The 25,947-nt window shown below is 42.8% G+C and overlaps 1 protein-coding gene across 1 annotated transcript in view; it reads left to right on the top strand.

Moving 5' to 3' along the window:
- Nucleotides 1-25,947, top strand: part of LOC116067645 (voltage-gated potassium channel subunit beta-2-like) — a 140,096-nt gene that overhangs the window by 96,610 nt on the left and 17,539 nt on the right. Inside the window, exons 6-9 of the mRNA XM_036008046.1 lie at nucleotides 2,176-2,220; nucleotides 7,837-7,881; nucleotides 22,464-22,507; nucleotides 22,678-22,764. Of these exons, the coding sequence (XP_035863939.1) occupies nucleotides 2,176-2,220; nucleotides 7,837-7,881; nucleotides 22,464-22,507; nucleotides 22,678-22,764 (221 nt within the window). The remainder of the gene's footprint in view (nucleotides 1-2,175; nucleotides 2,221-7,836; nucleotides 7,882-22,463; nucleotides 22,508-22,677; nucleotides 22,765-25,947) is intronic.

Raw genomic sequence — 25,947 nt, 5'->3', positions numbered from 1 at the left:
AGACCTGAACCCAATAGAAAATCTTTGGAGGGAGCTGAAAGTCTGTATTGCCCAGCGACAGCCCCGAAACCTGAGGGATCTGGAGAAGGTCTGTATGGAGGAGTGGGCCAAAATCCCTGCTGCAGTGTGTGCAAACCTGGTCAAGAACTACAGGAAACGTATGATCTCTGTAATTGCAAATAAAGGTTTCTGTACCAAATATTAAGTTCTGCTTTTCTGATGTATCAAATACTTATGTCATGCAATAAAATGCAAATTACTTAAAAATCATACAATGTGATTTTCTGGATTTTTGTTTTAGATTCCGTCACTCACAGTTAACGAGTACCTATGATAAAAATTACAGACCTCTACATGCTTTATAAGTGGGAAAACCTGCAAAATCGGCAGTGTATCAAATACTTGTTCTCCCCACTGTATGTGACCTGAGAGCCTACATTACCAGCTGACACATCTTCAGTAGAAAAGAAACCCTTTAGACGGGTGGAGGACATGAGCTGGACAGTTAACATCTGCTACTCTGTGCATTATGTATACACACTTTATATTTCCATTTCATTGACTATGAATAAAGTGCTTTATTTCTAAGCAGGGTTTGGTCATTTTTAAGTTTAGTAGTAAGGCTCCTTAAGTGTTACATAACATGTTTTTTCACAAAGACTGTAATTGCACTGTTTATACAGGTGATATGTCTGATTTAATGCATGTAGAAGGGTCAAACACTAAGTCCATTTAACATCCTGACTATGAAAATGTAATCCTTAACGACAAGTAATAGTGACAGTAAGCAACACAAAACATTTGTTTAACAGTTATACTTTCTTGTTTTGACAGATGACAATAGGAATAAAACTAAAGTATTTTGAAGGGGTATTAAATCTAATCTGCAGCTTGAAAAACATTTCACAGCATAAATATAATGAACGGATAAAAACTTGTGAAAGTGAAAATCTCTAAGTTACTTTGTGAAACAAGAGTCCCTTTCACACAGCCTGATCAATGTCTATGGACACAGTAGTCCTCACAGTAGCTGTTAATACTTAAGTTACTGAGCAGTTGAGAGTACACCTCATCAGTGATCAGTCAGATCTGGAAAACACGGCAGATTCAGTGTTAGATTAAACTAGGCTATCAGTTTTTATCACGGTGTACAACTGCACATACATTTAGTCTTGAATAAAAGAGCAGCATGTTTAACCCGGTGCGTGGCAATTACTGTACTAATAGCCATGGTTACAATATGTCGAGCAAATGTTAAATTTAAATTCTTTATGGTTTAACTTGCAACATCATTGATTGATTCCTTAGATCATCTAGTTTCATATGATACCAAATATATTCACTAGCTTTACAACTGGGCCCACTAACAGTTTAAGCAGCGCTTAATAATATTTCAGACTGCCAATTCCAGACCAGGCAACGGTTACAGGGCTGACTTTAATGAGCTAAGTTTGCATCGCTGTTCAAGCTGCACAATAACGTGAACGTTAGCATGCTCCAAAATATAGTAAACTGTCACTGCCGCTATAACAACATGAAGCAAATTGTAAATGCACTGCAACAATGATGCTGAAAACATAAATGTAATTTATTTGACGACAAAGTCCTAATAAGTGGATACAAATCGCTCTACATTCATTTGTGAATTGTGTTTGCGGATACAAATCGCTCTGCATTCATTTGTGAATTGTGTTTGCGGACCTTAGCTGTCATTTAGCAGGGCAAATTGAAGCACCAGAGCATCTTTTCCATTGCTAGCACATTCTGGAGCGAAGGGACCAATACATATGAAACCACTGGCTAGTTCACAAAGGTCTTAAGCTACATACAGTAAAATGGCAAATTGCTATGATGCTGCCTTGGCTTTATTTAATGTTGGTTTGTTTACAGTTTACATTGCTAATTATTAGTATGTTCATCAGCTGAGTGTGTGTCTAGATAACTGGTTGTTGAGTAACTGGAAAGTGAAAAATGCATGAGAGGTCCTTTAAAAAAAATTTTTTGGGAGTCAGAAAAGGTGAACTCATCTTCTACATTACTATGTAGTCAAATACAACTTCATACGGCATATGAAATAGATTACATTTCATAAACAATTTATTTTATTTCATTAATTAAAGAAACATCAAAATACTTTTATTTCTCTATTTATCTATCCCTGCTTTCCTTTCCCAGGGCTGAAGTTGTCTTGGGAAGTATCATAAAGAAGAAAGAATGGAGGTAAAATTTTCAGATTGTTTTCGCAAAACTAGGGGCATCATACTTGACAGTTTAGTTTAACTTATAAACCTGATTTTTTCTGACTTATTTTAAATTGCATGTCATCTGTAGGGTAATGCCAGACTGGCACATGTATTGGGGTTGAACTGCTATTCAGTCTCATTGCTCTGGTTAGCAGCTCATTACCATATATAATCAGTTGACTGAAGCTTTGCTGTCAATTCGTTGGAGCTGCTGCGGTGTGTGCAATGCCGTTGAAAGAAACAGGTGTGTTTATGTATGTGTGCGGCTTGCAAGGGAAACTTGGACAAATGCCTTGCCATTTGTGTGATGAAAGACTTGGTCATTCATGTTCAGGGTGGCAGGGATCAGCCAATCAGTACCTTTGTTTCGGTTTGCAGAAAAAACGTGCTGACTGCTAGGTTTCCTTTTTGGAGTTAGTGGTGGGAGGAATCGTGGATATTATGAATTGTAGGCTACTAGCTGCAGTGTGTGAGTCATCCATCCATGTGTGTGTTCATAATCATGTAAGTAGACTGGTATAAATATATACATATGTTACAATACACTACATTATCATAACTTTCTGCTAGCCGCATGTTAACGGTCACAACAGTATTGCTCTCTCAATATTTACTAACATAATGCTCACAGAGGCTATGTAACTCAATGAACTATAAGTTTGTTACTGTTTCTGCAGCAGCAAGGAGGTTGTTTAATTTAATATGGAGCTAATGTGTATGTTATTTGGTCAAGTGGCTAGCTAATAAAGTTAAGATATTCTCTGGTCCCTTTTACGAAATATATATTTTAAGGTAGGCAAAGTTTTCTAAAGAATTGGCTTATTTTAATTTATAATGAAACATGAATGTGTTATTTAAATGAAAATGAATGTGAACATGAATGAATGAAATGTGTGTATATATATATATATATATATATATATATATATATATATATATATATATATATATATATATATGAGATTTGAGTTTCTGTTTCAGTGACATATTCTCCGATTGTGTATAAGCAAGCTTCTGTTCTATATCAGCGAGTCAGCGTTCCGTCTCATTAGCGGCTGACCTCGGGGTCTTTCACATTGATTGTTACAGAAGCCATATCATTGAGAAGTGAGTCCAGAGATTCTTGGATTGGCTTCAATTATTTATTTTTTTTAAAGATTATTTTTTGGGCATTTTTAGGTCTTTATTGACAGGACATCTGAAGAAATGAAAGGGGAGAGAGAGGGGGAATGCAGCAAAGGGTCGCAGGTCGGAGTCGAACCCGGGCCCGCTGTGTCGAGGAGTAAACATCTATATATGGGCGCCCGCTCTACCAATTGAACTATCCGGCCGCCCACTGGCTTCAATTTTGAGTCAAATGCTGAGCTAATTTCATGGGTAAAATTCGGGACAGGACGAGACGGGGGGGGGGGTAACATGAATTTCAAAACTCCGCACCAAAATGATTTATTAATTTCACACAGTGAAACACAGAGGTCTACGGGACCCGAAGGACAACACAAGGGTTAAACTTGCCATGTAGTAGGAGGCTTTGATCAATCTTCTTTAGACCAGCAGTGAGCTGTGCAGTCACAGAGACAGTCATGTTTTTATCTGACAGGTCAGCTGTGTATAGCCTACCCAGGCTTTTCACCAGCTGTTCTGCCAGGCGTGGAATCTCCTTGCCATCCACTGAGAAGGAGATGTTGTCTCTCCTGGCTCCTTTGCGGATTGAGACACTGCGAGATTTGGATGGCTTTATCTTCATCCTGGCCCATGTCAACAGTTCCTCAAATCTTTTTAGGAGTCTGTGAGTGCACGCTGCTATCTGGAGGAGTGTGGTGACGTCATCCATATAGCTTCGGATGGCCGGAAGTCGCTGCCCTGCTGGGGATCTGACTCCATTAACCATCTGTCTTCCTCCAACTAAGATGACCTCGAAGGCAGCTGTGAAGAGAATTGGGGAGATTAAACAACCCATGGCTATTCCCTTCTGCTGTTGGTACCACCAAGTTGTAGCTGTAGAGTAGCACACTTGGAGATTATTGAAGTAGGTGGTTATGAGACTCTAGATGCATGGTGGGATGTGGAAGAAGCTGAGGGCGTACCAGATGAGCTGGTGGGGACAGACCCATAGGCATTAGCCAGATCGAGCCAAACTTCATGGAGGTCTGACTTTATGCAGCCTGAAAACCCTGGTACGCCTGCCTTCTGGGCCTCCCTTCCACATTCAGAAGCACAATGCCTCTGAATTGGTTGATGTTTCGGGAGTCTTTTTCTTTTGGGATAAAAGTGGTGACTGCCTTGCACCATGCAGGTGGATAGATTTAGTTTTCCAGGCAACACTCATCATCTTCCACAAGAGCCTCAAGGTCATGGGGCAGCTCTTGTAGACCTTGTATGATACCCCTTTTGGTCCAGCTGCAGAGGCAGCTCTTGCTCGAGACACCACATGGTTGATTTCATACCATTTCGGGGGGGGGTGGTATTGAACTTTGACGATGGCTCTGATGGTTTAGGGATGTAGCCAGGTGGACCAAGAGGACATTCCCGAAGGTCGTCGCTTGTCTGGGTTTTTATATAGTTCTCCAGCTCCCGTTCATTGATGTGCAGCCTCCTTGAATTCTTGGCTCTGATGGTTTAGGGATGTAGCCAGGTGGACCAAGAGGACATTCCCGAAGGTCGTCGCTTGTCTGGGTTTTTATATAGTTCTCCAGCTCCCGTTCATTGATGTGCAGCCTCCTTGAATTCTTTTCCTCCAGCAACGGCGTACTTGAAAGGGTCACGGAAGAAGCTCAACCTTGCGACTTCTGCGTCTCCGGATTCTCTCTGCTCTCCTTAACAGTCCAAGTTTGGCTCGGATCTGGTCCCACAGGTTTTTGAGGCCCTCCTTTTCGTGCTCCTTGGATCTTTTCCATGCTTTCTGTAAGAAGCGGCGCTCTTTTACTAGCTGGTGTATTTCCCTCTCCCGTCTTCCGCTCTGCTTGGGAAGGCTCTTCCTTTGCTGCAGCTCTCCAAATGTTCAGCTTAGTGATTGTGTTGCCTTTCAGGGCGTTCTGGAGGATTGTATGCAGGCTCTCGTCAAAGCTTCTCCACTCATCCTTTTCACTGGTTTTCAGCCATTTGACCTTGGCTTTTTGGCAAGGTTCTGTGGCTGTAGCTCTTCTGGGCTCATCGCTTGCAGTATTATGATGTTCGGGCTGCTGGATTTGTGGCGGATGATGCGTATCCTCTTGCAGGGGCTGGTCTGGCGTCGTTCTCCCAGGTGCAATGGTGGGCTCAGTAGCGCTGTGGTGCTCAACCTGGCTACTGTTCCTCCTTGTCTGATCTGCTGTTACAGTGCAAGCTTGCGCCTGGGTGTTCCTGCAGCACTTCTACTACTTGCACTACACTACTACTGCCTTCCCCTGATGGATTCGCAGGCCAATGTATGTGGTCACTTTGGTCCATCCACAGCTGCATTGTCTTATGATCCTTTCTTTGTTCGTTGTGTCCATTCCAGTCGTTACCAGGTTGGCCATCCTGTTTGGTCCATCTTCCATCCCGCCTCTCGGTGGACCATCGGGCTGTTTTCTCTTTATTCTGCTTGTAGTTAGTTAGGGAGTCTGTGAGGCAATTGCTTCACAAACGTGCGGACAGAGTAACTAGCCCCTCCGCCCCTTGTGCAGTCTTCAGCCAGGAGCTCTACCTCTCCTTTTTCCTTTCAAAGGCAACCTCCAGCCCATCCTCCCATGGCACGGTCAGTTCGGCCATAATGACCGACTGAAATGATTTAGTGCGACAGTGGCGAGGAAAAACTCCCTTTTAGGGAGAAACCTTGGGTGGTGAGGAAAACTTCCTTTCAGGGAGAAACCTCAGACAAACCCAGGCTCTTGGTAGGCGGTGTCTGACGGTGCTGGTTGGGGGTGTGATAATAGTCACAATAAAGATAATGGAACTATGACTAGAAATAGTAGTTGTAGTAGTTCATGGCGTAGCAGGGCATAGCAGAGCGTAGCAGGGCATAGCAGGACGTAGCAGGGCACTGCAGGGCATAGCAGGACGTAGCAGGGCACTGCAGAGCGTAGCAGGGCGTAGCAGGGCATAGCAGGGCGCGGAGCAGCTGCAACCATGACATAAATGACTTGACACTGTCTGTGTTCCGTTCGCAAGTTAACATGGTATCCACATAACTAGTTATGCATGCCAGCAAGTAACGGCTAATATAATGGTAGCTATTTGCTAAAGTTAGCCTCTTAATGTTTCTGCTGCATTGTCCGCTGCTTTCTCGCCGTCAGACCGATAGGGAACTGTGGTAGAGTTGTTTATGCTCCTTAGTCCTATCACTGGTTACTTTGTGTAAGAGGCCACAAGTTCAGAAATGTAAGAACACTTTCATCAAGTGGAAGCAATTGCCCTTTAAATAATAATATCCCTACAAGCCTGCTCACTCCGTTTTCATTGAACTGTGCTCTTTGTCAGCTCCCCCTGCTGTCCATAAGGCTCCTCTGCACCCCAAGTGTTTCAAACCCTACCTCCAGCCTTTGGGCCACACGTCACATCTTATACATACACCTTTGAAATGCCAAATCAAAATTGAAAGGATGAAATGCCCGGGCATCCTTACCAGATGCCCGAACCACCTCAACTGGCTCTTTTCGACGCGAAGGAGCAGCGGCTCTACTCCGAGCTCCTCACGGATGACTGAGCTTCTCACCCTATCTCTAAGGGAGACGCCAGCCACCCTCCTGAGGAAACCCATTTCGGCCGCTTGTACCCTGGATCTCGTTCTTTCGGTCATGACCCAGCCTTCATGACCATAGGTGAGGGTAGGAACGAAAACTGACCGGTAGATTGAGAGCTTTGCCTTCTGGCTCAGCTCTCTTTTCGTCACAACGGTGTGATAATGCAATTTTCATTGTCACTATACATTTTCAAATTACAATTTTACATTTTAACTTTGCTTTTTCAATTTCAAATTTTTCAATCAACTGATTATTCCTAGTAGTGTAGTAAAATAATATTTTTAATTTGACCTCTTCGTTTTCTCTTTGGACTTAATTTTCATCATGAATATATATCCTCCATTCTGGTAGCAGCTAAGGAGCTATGTCACCTGCACCAATGGGAAGGATTCTGCTAGCTGGAACTTCCAATAACTTGTCTAATCATTGACTTAACCTGTTAGTGTTTTTACGTTTCTGAGTCTAAGACGCCTTTCACACACAGAGTCACCAAGTAAGATAGTTATAGCCTTGTTGACTGTTGGGTTTTTGTTTAAACTCTCTCAAGGAGAGTAAGGTCCTACACAGCAGATGGGCATGTGTGGACAACTATTTACTAATCTGGCAACGTTTGTTTTGCTTTTATTGTATGTTTAATGGGTGTATCAGGGTGGTGGCCTGTGGGTAGTTGTCAATTGTTTGTGTTTTGTATATACTTGTTCTAAAAGTTTGAAATAAAAAGCAAACAATGATGGTATTTGATTGTCAGAAATATAATAAGGGAATACTGAATTTCATTATAATATTCTATAATGCTTTAAGCCATTGAAATATATTGTTTTCAGGTGTCATTTTAAAAGGATATATTTCCAAAGTCTGATTTCTTTTTTTAAATATGTTCTCACATGCAGGCGTTCCAGTTTAGTCATCACCACCAAAATCTTCTGGGGCGGAAAGTATGTATAAGCTATCTTTTTTTCTTTCTATGATTGCACTGAATTAAATACTTGCCTATTGGCCATATGCTAATGCCCTATTGGCCATTATAAGGAGGTAACATTACAGCAATGTTCTAATAATGTAATAATTTATACTCTTTATTGATCCCCAATGGGGAAATTACAATTAGGTAATTTTATTATTGTCCACTAAAAGTCAAAAAGGAAAAATGTTTTGAGAACTGCAAATTGATAAAGTAACATCAACTCCTGTCAGGCTCTTTTGCCACCAAGTCCAAGGGACATATGCATCATTACATTAGCTGAGCAAAGAGAGACAAATAAAGAGGCTTAATACAACAGCTAATGGTCAAAGCATGGTCATTTTTTAACACCTGGGGCCTCATTTATAAAACTCTGCGGCGAATTTGCATCAGAAGTAGCGTACGGATGAAACATAGGATGTGAATATGCACAGAAATATTCAGATTTATAAAACCATGCGCACGCACGCTTGTTTCCCTTTATCACAATCAACTCAAAAGGGCCGTATTTTAAAGATTTAAGCGCACGGCGTGAAGCGCATGGTGCAGGTGCGTTTAGGGCGTGTCCAAATCCACTTTTGATAGTTTGACAGCAGAAAAAAGGGTCTGTGTGCCGGGCACATTGTTCAAAGGGGTGTACTTAGTGTCTTCATTAATTCATAGGTGTGTTTTGGGCGTAACATGCAATAAACCAATCAGAGTGTCATTTCCCATTCCCTTTAAAAGCCAGGCGCGTTTGTACTTTGGCGCATTGTACAAACACCGTAATATTTTGCACCGTAATATTTTTATTTGTAATCTTTTGCATGTTTGTGTGTCCCTGTGTGTGTAACAAGCATAGTGTGCACGCGCTGTGCATAAGCCTAGGCACATTTTACTAATTTGCAATTAAAATAACAATGAAATTATTGACTTTAGACCAGGTTTTTGTTGGTCAATGGAGCGATCACTTCCCGCTGCCTCAAGATAGCAATACACCAAGAATTAGCCTGAACACAGGTCCCTGTAAGACCAGCATGCCCATGGGCGCAAAGATGGGCGCAGGTGCATTTGCTATTTAAACGACGTGGGCGCTGGACAGGAAATTGACAACTGCATTGGTCTAAAACTAGCAAAGACACTTGTGTCGGGCTTTGCGCTGTGCCAGGTGCAAGATAGGGCCTAAATGTGGCGCAGCTTTGGCGGCTTCATGTCACGCCCATAGTTGCCTAAAAATAGTCAGTGAAACACCCCCAATCAATATTCATTGATTGAAACATCATGGCAAACGTAGAGAGGAAAAGCAAAAAAAGAAACTTTACCCAATGTGAAGTAGAAGTTCTTGTTGGAGAGGTGGAAAAAAGGAGGAAAATGTTATTTAGAGGGCACAGTGTGGGCATCACTAATGTGAAAAAAGCTTTAGAATGGCAAAAGGTGGCAGATGCTGTTAATGCCTCAGAAGGTCGGACCATGGCCAAAATAAAAAAGAAATGCTCTGACATTAAGGTTGATGCAAAAAAGCGCCTAGCGCTACATCGTGCAAGTGTGTCAGCCACGGGCGGTGGGAAGGGGACACCGGAGCTGACCCCTCTTGATGAGACACTCAGCTATCATCGGGGAATCCCTTTTAAGTGGTGACTGAGGCGGAGGGGGACACAAGTGCAAGGTGCACCGGATGACACAGGTACGTGAAATGAGTAAAATAAAGCAGTCAAGTCACACGTATGTACACAATGACACTTTATTCACAAAATCAATCTCTATTTTAGTCACAGGGTGTTCCAGCGGGGCCAGTTGTTTTGGTACTGCAGCTGAGCAGCCGTGTGGGCCCAGCGTCTCCACAGCACGTGTGTACCAACCCTCCGGCAGCGGCCGTGTCCTCACCGATGCAGTCCTGCAAATGCAGAGGGAAACCATAGAGTCTGTTAGAGAGGTGGCGAAGGAATTAAGAGAAATTAAGACTGTCCTGTCTGAAATCAACTGCACAATAAAGGCATTTCTCAATAAATAGTATTATGTTTCCATACCTTTTGTGTTTCATCACTTCTGAACGCTGGCGCACAGCAGCAGCGTTTGGCTCAAATGGCTGGGGATGGGGCTGGGGCCAACAAAGCCATCGGCATCAGGGGGTAATGGCACGTTTTTAAGCTGTGCCACATTGTGTAGCACAGCACAAACTCGCACAATTTGGCACTTTTCAGAAGTGTATAGTAACCTCCCTCCAGTGTAGTCAAGGCAGCGCCATCTGCCCTTGAACAGCCCGATGGTACTCTCCATGATCGCGCAAGCTTGGCTGTGGCGCACGTAATAGTGCTTTTCCTCTGCACTCTGTGGGTTCGGGAAAGGTGTAAGCAGCCACTGCTTGAGGGGATAGCCACTGCCCCCTGCAAGGAAAGTGAAGGGATTAGACACTGAAGTACAGACAAATGTAAAGCCAGAAGCCAGCCATCGAAAGGGTCGTATACGACCCAAAATGGCAATGCCTCTGATTCATATTTTAATCATTTAATAGCCATAAAAGATAGAGACTTACCGATTTTTGCTGCAAAAACGGCTAACTCCTTAGTTAGCCGTCACGGGGGTGTCTTTAGTGTCTTTCTAGCCTTTACAGGTGATTTTCTATCCAGCCTGGAACTTGTGCCTTTTTCAGGGTCGTTGAGCATTAAATCCAAACTCTTACATCCAAGATTTATCCACTTGATGTCCATAATTTATCACGTTTTCGGTCATTTCTGCCGCTAGCTCTGTGCTACCGTCTAGCATAAATCTCCCATGATGCTTTGCGAGAGTGTGTTGATGTTTTTCAACCAATGGGAAGGCAGGTCCGTCACACATTACTATATTTTGTCAACTATAACTTATAGTGTTTATTTCTTCACAGTTTGACTCCCAAGACATATGGGAAGTGTTTTAGACAGGAGATTGGCTTAGCTTTTATTGTTCTGTGTGTGATATCAATACATATCTGAGATTCATGTTCCGTTTTATATATTTATTTGTCTTTAAGGTCCTACAACCTTTTTTTACATTCAAGTGACCTTACTAATAGCCCAAAAAAAAAAAATGAATGAAAAAAAATTATGAAAACCAGACGGACAATGAATTGTAAAAAAAGACCTTAGGTTTGGTAAGGTTTAAATAAATGAGTCATGGGTTGACCCAGGCCACCAAGCCACTACATTAGTGAGCAACATGTCTGCATCACAAATTATTTGGACATTGACTGAATGAAAATGCTTTTGATTAATGAAAGCATTTTCATTCTCATTCGGTGCCTTTATAGCAACATGAGTGCAGTCAATAGCACCGATTACATTTGGGAAACCGGACATTGCTGCAAATTGCGCTTTTATGTTTGCCTGTTCACCCACCGTGTAAGGAAACTTTATGTAGAGATGCGACAAACCTATTATACCTGCTAACACGTCTGGCATAACACGGCTAAGGGTTGTGTTGGAACCTAACAGTTTTGGTGATACTATTCTGTGAGACAGAGAAACTTCAAAAGACCTGAAGCTTCCCCTGAGGCCAAAGAGCGGCCTGTAGGGAAGTCACCATCACCACCCAGCGAGCTGGAGTCTGAGCCGACGTTGAGACACCCGCTCCAGCCATTGACTGATCGCTGCCGAGCTGGCGGCTTCATTTGCAGAGGAGGATCATGTCAACAGCTTGAAGTTTGCGGAAGTTCACTGGGGGCATCTGTCTCGCCTTCTCTCCCAGACATCTGGCAGTGTTTGAGGCGTCCTGGCAGCATCTGTTGAAGACGAAAGCCCCGGTTGCACCCAAATTTTCTCAGGGCCAAATGAACAATCTGATTCAGGGTTTTGCAGCTTCCGCCGGCTGTGTGATGTCTGTAGCAACCGTTGGCTCGTTACGTGTGGCTTGGACTCATTGCGCTCCCCAAAAAGGACCGCAATGATCTCCTGGGAGCTCCCATCACCACGGGGCTTTTTGGATCGATTACATCAGTCACTCAATGCTTCAAGCGACTGGTAAAGGAGAAGTCACAGCTAAACTGCCATCTGCCCCTCACTCACCCACCGAGGCAGGAGGAGTCGAAGAGCTCCAGTGTGGCAAAGAGGAGAAGGCTTCAGACTCCCATCCCCAGGCTGCCTCAACAGTGACCCCCCCCGCCACCAATTTGAGCGGATTAAGGTTTCTGACAGGGCACCGTGTCAGCAGAATGCTGGGTAGCTAACCTGGTTGAGGGTGTGCCCCATGTACAGAGGCTCAGTCCTTGTCACGGCGGCCACAGGTTCAATTCCGAACTGCGGTCCTTTGCTGCATGTCATTCCCTGTGCCAAGGTGTGTGCGCTGTGCAGCCAGCTACACGAGAAGGCAGTAAAACCTACAAAGAAAATGTGGACACACTGACAAACCATTTTTCACCCAAGCCTCTGTTGATTGCAGAAAGTTTCCACAGACGGAATCAAGAAGAGGGTGAGTCTGTAACTATGTTTGTTGCAGCATTACGCAAGTTAGCTGAGCATTGCAAATTTATGGATGTTTTAAATGACACATTTAAGAGACAGGCTTGTGTGTGGATTAAGGAATGAAGCAGCACAGAAGACATTACTCACAAAAGTGACTTGACTCTTGAAAAAGCCATTAAAATCAGTGTGACCATGGCAATAACATCAAAAGAAGCTCACCAGCTATGCTTGCGGTAGAGTGCATAAACTCAGCAGTGGCAACGCAAACCCACAGCATGTTTCCGCTGTGGAAGATCAGGACTTTTTGCTACTGACTGTTGGTGTAAAGAGATGGACTGTCACAATTGTGAAAAACAAGGCTTGCAGAAACAAAAAGAGCAAAGACAAAAAGCCTAAAGTAAAAAAGACACTGTAAAACACAAAAAGAAAAGACATGTTCACACACTTAAGCACGGTAACAGAACAAGTAATTCCTCAGACTAAGAGGTGTTGACTGTAAACACTGTGCGGATAATGAGTGGATGAAAGCTCAGAAGGCTTCTGGACCAGACTGCAACTAGATCAGACAGTGTAAAAATTAACATTATAACTTATACAGTGGACAAAATATCTACATTTATTTAAAAAAAGTCCAGAAGTTGCCCTCATGACATTCACTTATGCCAATACTCAAAATAGTATTGCCATATTTATTTATTCACACACAAAGCAATGCTACACAAGCATTTTTGTTGTGTAAAACAGTTCTCCTATGTCTTGGGAGTCATCATTACAATGAACATTATAACTTATACAGTGGACAAACTATTTACATTTCTTCAAAAAAGGCCCAGACTTATGCCAAAACTCTAAACAATAATGGAATTTTTCTCTTTTCAAAACCGGTTTAGAACGGTCATGTATAGACAATCTTTGGTCATAACTAACTATTCTGCCCTTGTGTGATTCCTCTTCACTATATATGATCTTTGTTTCGTCTGCAATGACGAACCAGCCTTCCATTGGCTAACAAGACGTAAACAAGCTTCTGTTCAGAATGATATCCCAGAGCATCATGGGAAAGTCAAACTGGCGTTCATCAAAGATAGTAGCGATAAACAGCCTTTAAACTTATAAATTATGGACATAAAGTGTATCAATCTTGGATGTAAGAGTTTGGATTTATTGCACAAAGTAAGTAGGTATCGCAAATAAGACTCTCATTGCAACGCAGATGGTTTATATACACTACTGTCTATGGAACGTGAGGACGCTGGCGTGAATATTGCCGCTTCACAATCCACAAAATTACTATTATTTTTTTTTCTTTCTAGTAAATTAAGTACCTTAAGTTTTAGATTAGGTGTTGGTCATTCTCAAAACCTTTCTATCCCCTGCTTTGACTCTGAGCTGGTTAACGTTAGCTGTCAACCTCCCGACTAACACACCGCTAGCTAGTGATCTAGCGAGGATTATCCCTTAAGACCACAGTGGATTTCAGTGGACTCTCCATCCAAACTCCTGAATGGACCTTCGTTTGCCACAACTACCAGACTCTTTCAAGTACATGTACTCCCTGTCTCCGCCGATCACTTGGTAACTTTAAGACACCCGGTCAGCTGTTTGCTTACGCCGGCTAGCTTCTGTTAGCTACCACTGACTGACGGCTTGCCAAGCACATCTGTTCGCTGTAGAGCTCTTTTAGCCCTGTTCCCGGCTCAAGCAAATAGCTAACACTTACAGCTAACGTTAGTGTTGGCCACTACCTCTCTGCACTGCTGAAAATGGTGCTCCTAAAATATTCCTACGTCGTCCTTGTTATGTGCACAATGCTACGTGATGCAAGATTGTTTACTCCGATCATGCCATCCCTACCATACTGTCTGACTGACGCTCCGTCCCACATCATCGTCATTCCTCCCACCCCCTCTTGCTCAGCATCCACAAACAATACTGCTTTGTTTATGCTGCAAGACATCCGCTCCATTAACAACAAAGCACTTCTTATTCATGACATCATTACAGAAAAGAAAATAGACTTTCTCTGCTTAACTGAAACCTGAGCCCCGCTCCAAGTGCCGTGGTGGTGGGCTGGCTGTAGTACACCGAAAAGACTTCCTGGTCAAAAAGCTTTCAGCTCCCAATGTTACCTCTCTGGAATGCCTTGCCTTCAGTCTAACTGGGTCGGCTCCACTTCAGATGGTCCTTATATACCGTCCTCCTAAAGCCTCCACCACCTTCATGTCTGAGCTATCTGAGCTACTCACCTCTGTCTGCTCCAGGTCTCATTCCACACTCCTCCTTGGCGACTTTAATATCCACGTGGACTCCACCAGCTGCACACTAGCCACCGAACTTCTATCTCTACTGGACTGCCTCAGCTTCACACAGCATGTCCAAGGTCCCACCCACACCAAAGATCACACATTGGATCTTGTGTGCTCCACTGGCACTACACTCCTCCATCTACAGTGCCTGGACTTTGCTGTCTCTGATCATCATGCTATCCTCTTTACTATCCCCACCTCTCTCCCTAGGCAACGTACTACACGTACAATTACATTTCGAAACATAAAATCAGTGAGCACCCCATCCCTAACAAATGTGTTAGCTACCCACTTCACCACCAAAACAGCCCTGGCCACAGTGGACGCCATAACAGCCCACTACAACACGGCTCTGTCTCTGAGCCTAGACTTTCTTGCCCCCCTTAAAACCTGTACTGTCTCCTTCACCTGTTCAGCTCCTTGGTACACCGCTGAACTTCGCTCCATGAAAGCCTCTGGTCGCAGACTGGAGAGACTTTATAAAAGAACTGACCTCACTGTCCACCTGGAGGCCTACAAAGAACATGTGAGCTCCTACAAAGAAGCTCTTTCCAAAGCTAAGACAAATTATTACACCACCCTCTTCGGCAACCAGCAAAACCCCCCCAGAATGCTGTTTTCCACTATTAACCACCTGCTACGCCCCATTGACACCCACTGAACCTGATTGTTGCACCAAGTTCCTGGATTTCTTCAGGCCAAAGTGGATCTTATCCATCAGCTACTCCTGGTGTGTGCCCCATCTACTTCTAATTCCAATCAACCACAGAACATTGCTCACTCCCCTGCTCATCTGCCTCAGCGCTGCCTCTCCTCCTTCATGCCTATGGACAACCATCTAGTGACCAAGCTGGTCATAAAAGCAAAGGCTTCCACATCCTCCCTCCATGCCTACAGCCCTGGTCAAAGCATGCCTGCCTGTCCTGTGTCCCATCATAGTGGATGTCATCAACTGCTCCTTGGAATCTGGCATGATACCCACCTACTTTAAAACTGCCTTAGTCACCCCTATCCTCAAGAGGCCTGGTTCGGATCCGGAGGATGCAAACAACTACCAGCCAATCTCCAACCTTCCATTCCTAAGTAAAATCCTGGAAAAAGCAGTTGCCGCCCAAGTCCATCAGCCAGTCCAACCATGAGCTCTATGAACCCCTTCAGTCAGGATTCAGGCCGTATCATAGTACAGAGACCGCCCTCATCAAATCACTAATGATCTACTCACCACTGCTGACTCTGGACACATCAGCATACTCATTCTCCTCGACCTCTCCTAGGCCTTTGACACAATCTCCCATACCATTCTCCTCAACCGCCTATCCCATTACCTTGATATCACTGGCACAGCTCTCTCCTGGTTTCAGTCTTACCTCTCACACAGGAAGCAATTTATCACCATTAGCAACTCCCGCTCCGATCCAGCTCCGGTCAACCAAGGCGTGCCTCAAGGCTCTGTGCTTGGACCCATGCTCTTCACCATCTACATGCTCCCCCTTGGTCAGATTATCCGGCAACATGGTCTCAGTTTCCACTCCTACACCGATGATACACACTTTATATCAGCACCAAACTATGCCCTCAGCCCCCCCCCCCTCTCCCTGGTCAACTGTCTGCATGACATCAAAGCATGGATGTCAACCAACCTACTCAAACTGAACAGCAATAAAACAGAGCTCTTGGTTGTGGCCCCCAAGGCGCTGCTCCAGAAGGTTGGAGATCTCATCCTGGATGTTGATAGGTGCGCCATCTGCCCATCCTCTGAGGTCCGCAAACTTGGTGTAATCCTGGACTCTACCCTCTCTTTCCATACTCACATCAAATCCATCACCAAATCAACCTTTTTTCATCTCAAAAACATCTCCAGACTCCGGCCATCACTCTCTGACTCCGTGGCAGAAACCCTCATCATGCTTTCATAACCTCTCTTTTGGACTACTGCAATGGAGTCCTGTCTGGGGTCCCCAGCAAAACCCTAGACAGGCTCCAGTATGTCTAAAACTCTGCCGCCAGGGTCCTCACCCACTCCAAGACCTGGCAGCACATCACCCCAACCCTCATCCACCTTCACTGGCCCCAATTAAGTCTTGCATAACATATAAACTCCTTCTCACCTACAAATCCCTCCTGGCCCCACAGTACATCTCCGACCTCCTCCATCCATACACCCCACCCTGAAACCTGCAGTCCTCAGACGCTGGCGTGCTCTCCATTCCCTACACCAGACTCTGTACCTTCGGAGACAGAGCCTTTAGTGTTGCAGCCCCATCCCTCTGGAACACCCTCCCTGCAGATATCCGAAATGCTACATACCTAGACATTTTTAAAAAAAAACTCCTGAAACACCACCTGTTCACCACAGCCTACAACCTCCTTTAGCTTAGCCACTGTAATTCTGTAAAGCGTCCTTGGGTTTCTTGAAAGGCGCTATATAAATAAGTTATTATTATTATTATTATTATTATTATTATTATTTTTATTATTATTATTATCCAGATTGCCACTCCCTGTCACGAAGCCAGAGTCAAACACTATGGAAATTTTCTACTTCACGGAGATAGAAAAAGCACCTGTTTCAGCTGTTAATGTAAAAAAGGAGTCCAGAAATGACCCAGTGTTGTCCGTTGTCACGGACGTGATTGTCAAGGGCCAACCTACTGATGACGCAAACTTAAAGCCCTTCGTTGGAGGACGGTCAGAACTGTCAGTTCAGTCAGGATGTTTGCTGTGGGGGAGGAGAGTGATTATTATTTCCTTGTAACTAAAGTATTGCAGTAACTTCATGCAGGACACAATGGAATAGTGAGAATGAAGGAGATAGTGAGAAGCTATATTTGGTGCCAAACATGGACTAACAGTATGCTAAAAGTTGTTTATCTTGTCACATGTATGGCAATGTCACAGATGCTCAGATTAGGGATGGGCGATACCACACTTTTAGGATTCGATACGATACCGATACCGTTAATTTCTTATTGGCAATTTTTGTCAGTAAAAATATTATTACATTTAAGACAAATCACAAGACAAATACAGACCATTTATACAAAATGTATTATGGTCAATACATAATAAAATTAAAATTAAAATAAATAACATAAATATGAATGAAATAAATTAAATATGAACAAAAACATACACATTTTCAGGCCCTTTGCTGTGTCGCTGTCGGCTGTGTCGCACGTTGACGCTCATTCGCTCGTCTCCTGTCACGTGACATGGGCCAGCTCAATACGCCGCCAGGTACAGGGGTGTCCCAGCACATAGTAATTTAAGTAAGTAATCTAAAACAGCTGAAAGTGATGCATACACCCCCAATTATTATTTTTTAGTTTATATCGATATTTTTTTAAGGAAATCAATGCCAAATGAGTAGCGTGAGTATATCGATCTATCGATACGCCCATCCCTAGCTCAGATCTCTAAACCACACCCACTTCTCAGCTGCACTGACCACAATGTCATCTTATTACTGCAAAGATAAAGGTCACAACTACAAACTGGTGAACCCAACACAAAATCCATTAGAGTCTGGAATAAAGAAGCAACTGAAACATTGAAGGGTAATTAAAAAAAAAATCTTTGAAATTGATCCAGTATTGAGCGAGATCGCATCGATGGGCCAGGGTGAACGGAGCTGCAATGTAACCTAATAGGGCAATAGTGCACCCTCGATTTTTGTCCACTGAAAATTATTGTTTTTGCCGGCTTAAATTGTTACTATAGGGACACTATGACATTTAGTTTTCAGTGACAACAACATTCTATGGGGACTGATATTGTTTTTATATTAGTATCATATTTCAAAAACAATATCAGACATATTTAGATATGATACACTCTCTCTCTCTCTCTCTCTCTCTCTCTCTCTCTCTCTCTCTCTCTCTATACACACATATATATATATATTAATGGCAAAAATAGAGCTGTGGATATCTAGGTTAACTATTTCTTGTATTTCACTCGTTCACCCTAGCTAGTAATATCCTCTTTCCTTAACCTCAAGAAAACGTAGCTAAAGTTAAGCAAGTAACAGTCATTAACAAAAACTTACAATTTCACTCTATATATCTTTTTTTTTTAAGATATTTATTTGGGCATTTTAGGCCTTTATTTTCATAGGACAGATGAAGACATGAAAGGGGAGAGAGAGGGGGAATGACATGCAGCAAAGGGCCACAGGTCGGAGTCGAACCCACGGCTGTGTTGAGGAGTAAACCTCTATATATGGGCACATGCTCTACAAGGTTAGCTAACCAGGCACCCGATTTTCACTCTGTATATCTCACTGTGTGTGCAGCAGGAAGTTCAGACCAAAGATACATGACGAGACGAGTTGAAATCTGCAGCTACTTGCAACGCACCGGTCTGCAACGTATTTGGGCTTGGGTCTTTGTTTTGTATTTAAAGTTGTGCTTGTGCAGACAGTATAGTTGTGTTTGTACAAATGAAACATTGCTCTATGCATGACATTGCCTTTTGGTTGCGAGGACTCTGCAGTTTCAGGGCTGACTCCAATTACACGCCGGTCCATGGGCGACTGCGAGGAAAGGATGCCAAATGTATCCTCAACAACCAACCTGGCACGGCTGAGGCGGTAATTGAAAATCCTCTGCTCCCTTGTGATGTTGGAGCCTGGGAATGGCCTCATCAGGTTCCTGTGGAGGGAAAAGGCCTCATCTCCCACAAACACATATGGCAGTGAGCCTCTGTGATCTGCTCCAGGGACGACAGAATATTGTGGGAGGTCAAGGGTGCCATCACGGAGGCCCTCTCCAAAAGCTGAGTTGGGGAGAGACCCACCAATGCTGTTTCTCCCATATCCTCCGATATCAACGACCTGGAAGCGGTACTCTGCCCACAACTGCCAAGAGGACAACAGAAAATGTCCCCTTGTAGTTGTAGAACAGCGAGCCGGAGTTGGAGGGGGCCCTGATGACAATGTGTTTGCCATCTCTGGAGCCAACACAACGGGGGGAGTTCCAGCATTGATGGAAATCCTCTGCTATGGCCCTCCAGTCTTCCAGGGTCAGAGCAGGCATCACCTCTCTCACCAACGACTCCCAGATAGCTGCTGCCACATCCTTTACGATCCTGGCCACTGTGCAGAACTCCACACGATAGTTGAATGGTATTGTGCAGAACAAGTCACCAGTACCATGGAAATGATGCATTATAATTTCATATGACAACATTGAATGGCGAGGACTCCAACTTTACTGAGCACCTCTTCAAACTGGCCTCTGGTGAATCCACCATGATTTCAATTCCCAAAAAGACACCTGCTAAGGACTTTTAGTCATGGACTTTTTTCCTGTTTTTGACAATGAATCACTGGACCAGCAGGCAGTCAACAACCTGGTCCAAACATTTGCTGAACATTCATTGGAGCATATCAAAGTCTAAGGTGCTGTGCTGTGGGAGCAGAGTCAAAAAAGCTTCCCATCTCTTCCAACCTCTCAGTATCTAGTGTCAGCTGGTGGAGCAGGTTGAGTACCTGGGAACACTTGGGGAGATTGACACCTGGCCATGATGATGTTTTACTGGTTTACTGTTCACTCATTGAATCCATTCTCACCTTTAACATTTCATCCTGGTACAACCTCCTCAACACCAAACACAAAAAAACTCTCCTGCATAATACATCACTGCAGTAAGATAATCGGTTCACCTCAAACCCCCCTATCTGAACTGTAGATAGATAGATAGATAGATAGATAGATAGATAGATAGATAGATAGATAGATAGATAAAACATTTACGACACATTTTTCATTCCCTCTGCAATAACCACTCTGAACAACATAAAATAAACACTGTACTGCTGCTCTTTTTCAGTAAAATGTTATCCCATTAGCTCCTTCAACTTCAACATGAGTCATGATAAAGGAGAATGTTGCCGTCAGGGCGGCACACAGAAAAAAACGGTTGAATGGCACTGGCACTCCTGGATCCAGCCAAGTCTCTGTGAAAGGACACTACAGCTCTGGACATCCCACTGGAATTCAACGTAGGCACGGAGGCCACCATGCTCACCGTTTGACGCCTGCACACTGGCCTGCAGGATGCCCAGCAGAGAAGTGACAGTCAGTGTTCAGTTCCTCCACGCTTGCCTCAGTGCCCGCTCTGATGTAGAGATGGATAGATTCAGAGATGATCTTGCTTGTAGCCATAGGTCGTAGCTGATAGTCATTTTCACCTTTTTGAAAACTTTGACTGACCAGAGTCAGCAAAAGAGTAGTTTCGCATGGCCAGACGTATCTCCCCAGCACTGTGGAGTAAGGTCTGGCGCCTCCCCACATACATTGCAGGATAGGATAAAAAAATGCTCTGGGTTGTTGGCATTTCTTTAAACCAATCACAATCGTCTTGAGCGCCGCTAAGCTCCAAACGCAGAACATTTAACTAATGAAGTTAACATAATACAGTAACGTGAGCTATTTAAATAAGCTGGATACATAAATACATAAACATAACTTGTTCCTGTGTATCACCCTGTTTAACGTTACTCGTCCACAGCAATCCTGCCACAGTCGGTCCCAAAACGTCCCAGTTGGATAGTAAATGCCGTAACGTTATGAACATATTCTTTGTAAATCTTTACAATAATTCCCCGAAAGAACCAAGAAAGACTGCCTTGTTGTACAATCCAAAGTTTCCTCAAAATTGTCATTTTCAGCGTGTAGCTTGCTAGCTCGAACGTTGTTGTTGCTTCCCGAAACGAACAGAGTTTTGCAAGGAGAGGGACATCCGGCGATTATCCAAATGTCGTCGATCCAGACAACCAAAAAAGCGGTGAGTTGATGATTGACTCATAGTCATGAGATTGCTGCAGATGGTCTTGCTAGCTTGAGCTCATCTTCTCCACCTTTTCTCTGTGTTTACTCTGATGTTTACATTTGAAAACTTGAGCCAGCTGGTTAGCTAGCCCAGCCCAGCAGAGTCGGTAGGAGGTTAGCAGAGTCTGCAGGAAACTGGCAAGTTGATTTCCCCATCCTGATGAGCAACTCATAGCCAAATGCCATCACCGTCCAACATCAACCACATAAAGCACATATTTGTAAAATAGACAATTCAGCATAAATTTTACGGAGCTAACGGAGAGGCAACTGGAGAAATCTGCGCCATTTAGACTAGCATTATTTTTTTCTGGCATTAGCCATTAGATAATTCATGTCATTTTAAAAACATGTCACCAACCAACCTGTCCTTTTCCAAATATCTTTAATGTTACCACAAAAAAGGAGGAAACAAACCTGGCTGATGTTGATGATTTGACAATAGGATAACTCCCTTTAGAAAAGTTCTGAGGGGCTGTATTGTTTGTATTGGCATACCACGGTCCTCCATTGGCAAAACTGCTGCTTATCATTATTATCATCATCCAGGTCAAGGTTGTATGCTCTTTAATAAAGCTAATGGATCTGGCATCAGAGCCTCTGTTGCTCAGTTTCTTGGATTCAGTTTTCTTTCAAACCCTTCAACAAAGGCATGCTTTTCTTCTTGCCCCAAAATTGCAACATCTCAGCTTCTGTGCGCTTAGTGTGGCCGTTGATTCAAATGAATGAATATTTTGCTCATTGGTTGTGTCATTGTTAAATGCTAGATTTCCCTTGTAGTCTGTCAACTCACTGGTTACTACATCCCACATGAAATTATATTTCTGCCTGACTGATATTTTCCATGTCATTTTTATAAAGGGACTTAAACACAAAATAGGTCTATGCTTTGTGCTTACATTTATTCAATATAGCAATGACCAACATAAAAGGATAATTAGAATTCCTTTGAAATGTTCTAGTTTTCAAACCTTGAGTTCTGAAATGAAAGATTTTTTTTTTCAGAGCAGAAATGGAAAGAGGATTGTCTCGAAAACATATAATTGAAGGTAAGATTTTATGCTACCATTGTGAATAACTATTCACAGACTAGTATTTTATCATGACAAGTACATGTATTTGTTTGAAAAACATAGCTGCATGTGTCACCATAGCCACATAACATCACAATGAATGTATGTAATAATACAATAAATATGCAATTATCTATATGAAACAGGTCTAAGGGCATCACTAGAGAGACTTCAGCTGGAGTACGTAGACGTGGTTTTTGCGAATCGACCAGATCCTAACACACCTATAGAAGGTGGGTGTCCTTATACTGCGATGGATCAGTCGTGTTTCTTTACTTTTTATGAAGGGGAAATTATACTGAAGCTTATTAACTCAAGTTTCGCCTGGTCCAACAAGACTTGGGAATGCATCATAAAACTTTATAAGACATGAACACTGATTTACAAATTATCCAGTCAAGAGATTTTCCTTAGAGAAGTCTAAAATGTCCAGTTGCAAGTGTTAATATATAGTAGCAGAAATATCCACACAATAACCTCATTTGCAGTTACAATTACATCTGTAGTGCAATCAGTGAGATTTTTTGGGGCATTTTAGGTCTTTATTTTGGACAGGACAGCTGAAGACATGAAAGGGAAGAGAGAGGGGAGAGACATGCAGCAAAGGGCCACAGGTCATAGTCGAACCCAGGCCTGCTATTTGAGTTCAAATAGGTCCTGATTTATAGATAACAGTAAATGTGTGTAGAGGAATGTAAAAACTTTTTTCTGTAATTGCCAAAAATGTGAGCAAGTTTTGGCCCATTTCATTTAGTCAAATCTGGCCCAGATTTAGCTGTTGTAGACATGAGCCTATCCTGGTGATGAGGCTGATGGACGAAACGGAGGCCAGCACCAAAACGAACATTCTATTGTAGCTTTGCTATAACCTAATATATAATATATAAGCTTTGATCTGGAATTTATATTTTGTTACACAGCCTTTAAATAAATGTTTTTTGGCATACAATTTAATAGTAGGCTAATAAATCATAATGTCTGATCATCACATAATGATATAGGTTGTCAGAATGTTTGTAAATGACGTACTGCCTTACATTAAATCATCTATCTGTATCTGTGCTAGACTCAACACATTTTTAAAAATGTATGTGTTATCAGTGTTGACAGATGACAATATGATTATATAGTATTATCCACAGTATTTTGTTAGGGTATCAAACAGATAATCTGCAGCTTTGACAAACATTTCTCAGATAAATATGGCAATAATTAATTAATTAATAATCTGACAACTTAAACCGTGTCAAATAAAACATGAACACAGTCCAGTCAACTACATTAGCAAGTTACTTAATAAGATCACCTCCAGTTATGTTGACATAGGGTAGCGTTATAAAGGAAACACCAAATAATCTATTTCAATTAAATTAAATTTTATTTATAGTATCAAATCATAACAAGAGTTATCTCAAGACACTACAGATAGAGTAGGTCTAGACCACACTATAATTTACAAAGACCCAACAATTCCAGTAATTCCCCCAAGAGCAAGCATTTAGTGGCGAGGAAAAACTCCCTTTTAGGCAGAAACCTCGAGTGGTGAGGAAAACTTCCTTTTAGGGAGAAACCTCGGACAGACCCAGGCTCTTCGCAGGCAGTGTCTGACGGTGCCTGTTGGAGGTGTGATGAACAGTGGCAATTATAGTCACAATAAAGATAATGGAACTATGACTAGAAATAGTTGTAGTAGTTCATGGCGTAGCAGGGCACTGCAGGGCATTACAGGGTTGTAGCAGGGCATAGCAGGACATAGCAGGGCACTGCAGGGCGTAGCAGGGCACTGCAGGGCATAGCAGGACGTAGCAGGGCGTAGCAGGACGTAGCAGGGCATAGCAGGGCGTAGCAGGCACTGCAGAGCGTAGCAGGACATAGCAGGGTATAGCAGGCCACGGCGCAGGACCACGGCAACAATGCTGCCTTCCAAACCCAGACTGGGAGCTGGTCCCACAGGAGAGGAGCCTGATAGCTAAAGGCTCTGGCTTCCATTCTACTTTTAGAGACTCTAGGAACCACAAGTAACTCTGCATTCTGGGAGTGCAGTGCTCTAGTGGGACAATAAGGTACTATGAGCTCTTTAAGATATGATGGTGCCTGACCATTAAGAGCTTTGTAGGTCAGGAGAAGAATTTTAAATTCAATCCTGGATTTTACAAACCAATGCAGAGAAGCTAATACAGGAGAAATATGATCTCTTTTCTTAGTTCTTGTCAGCACACGTGCTGCAGCATTCTGGATCAGCTTGAAGTAATAAATGCATGGACTAGTTTTTCAGCATCGTTTTGAGACAGGATGTGCCTAATTTTGGCAATGTTACGCAGATGAAAAAAGGCTATTCTTGAGAATTGTTTTAAGTGGGCGTTAAAGGATATATCCTGATCAAAAGTAACTCCCAAGATTTTTGACAGTAGTGCTGTGGAGGCCACGGCAATGCTATCCAGAGTAGCTATATCTTTGGATAATGAGGTTTGGAGGTGTTTAGGGCTCAGCATAATAACATCAGGAAATTGTAGGTCATCCAGGATTTTATGTCCTTAATGCATGCTTGAAGTTTAACTAACTGACTGGTTTCGCCTGGCTTGATTGATAGGTATAATTGGGTATCATCCGCATAACAGCGAAAGTTAATGGAGTGTTTCCTAATAATATTGCCTAGAGGAAGCATATATAAGGTGAATAGAATTGGTCCAAGCACTGAGCCTTGTGGAACGCCATAGCTAACTTTAGCGTGCCTCATCGTTAACATTAACAAACTGAGATAAATGGGACTTAAACGAGCTTAGTGCGATTCCTTAAATGTCAACTAAATGTTCCAGTCTCCTGTTACAACAGGATGCCATGGTCAATAGTGTCAAATGCAGCACTAAGATCTAGTAAGACAAGTACGGAGACAAGGCCTTTGTCTGAAGCAGTTAGGTCATTTGTAATTTTCACCATTGCTGTCTCTGTGCTATGATGCACTCTAAATCCTGACTGAAAACCCTAAAATAAACTATTGTTAAGTAGAAAGTTACATAACTGATTAGCAACTACCTTCTCAAGGATCTTGGAGAGAAAGGGGAGATTAGATATAGGTCTATAACTATAGCCTAGGCTAAGACCTCAGGTTCAAGAGTGGGTTTTTAAAGAAGAGGTTTTATCACAGCTACTTTAAATGACTGTGGTAGGCTACATGACCTGTTAATAGAGACATACTGATCATATCTAGTAACAAAGTGTTAACTAAGGGTAAAGCGTCTTTAAGTAGCCTAGTTGGGATGGGGTCTAAGAGACAGGTAGATGGCTTAGCTTTAGAAATATTTTGCGTTAATTGGTGAAGTTCAATAAGAGAAAAGCTGTCTAAGCATATGTCAGGTCTTAAAGCTGTTTCTAGCGGTCCTGCGTTTAAAGATAAACCGTTAGAATTTTATCATTGA

The sequence above is a fragment of the Sander lucioperca genome, chromosome 12 (genome assembly GCF_008315115.2).
Source record: "Sander lucioperca isolate FBNREF2018 chromosome 12, SLUC_FBN_1.2, whole genome shotgun sequence".
Taxonomy (NCBI): Eukaryota; Metazoa; Chordata; class Actinopteri; order Perciformes; family Percidae; genus Sander; species Sander lucioperca.
The sequence above is the reverse complement of the archived record's forward strand: the minus strand, read 5'-3'. Positions and strand labels throughout refer to the sequence as shown.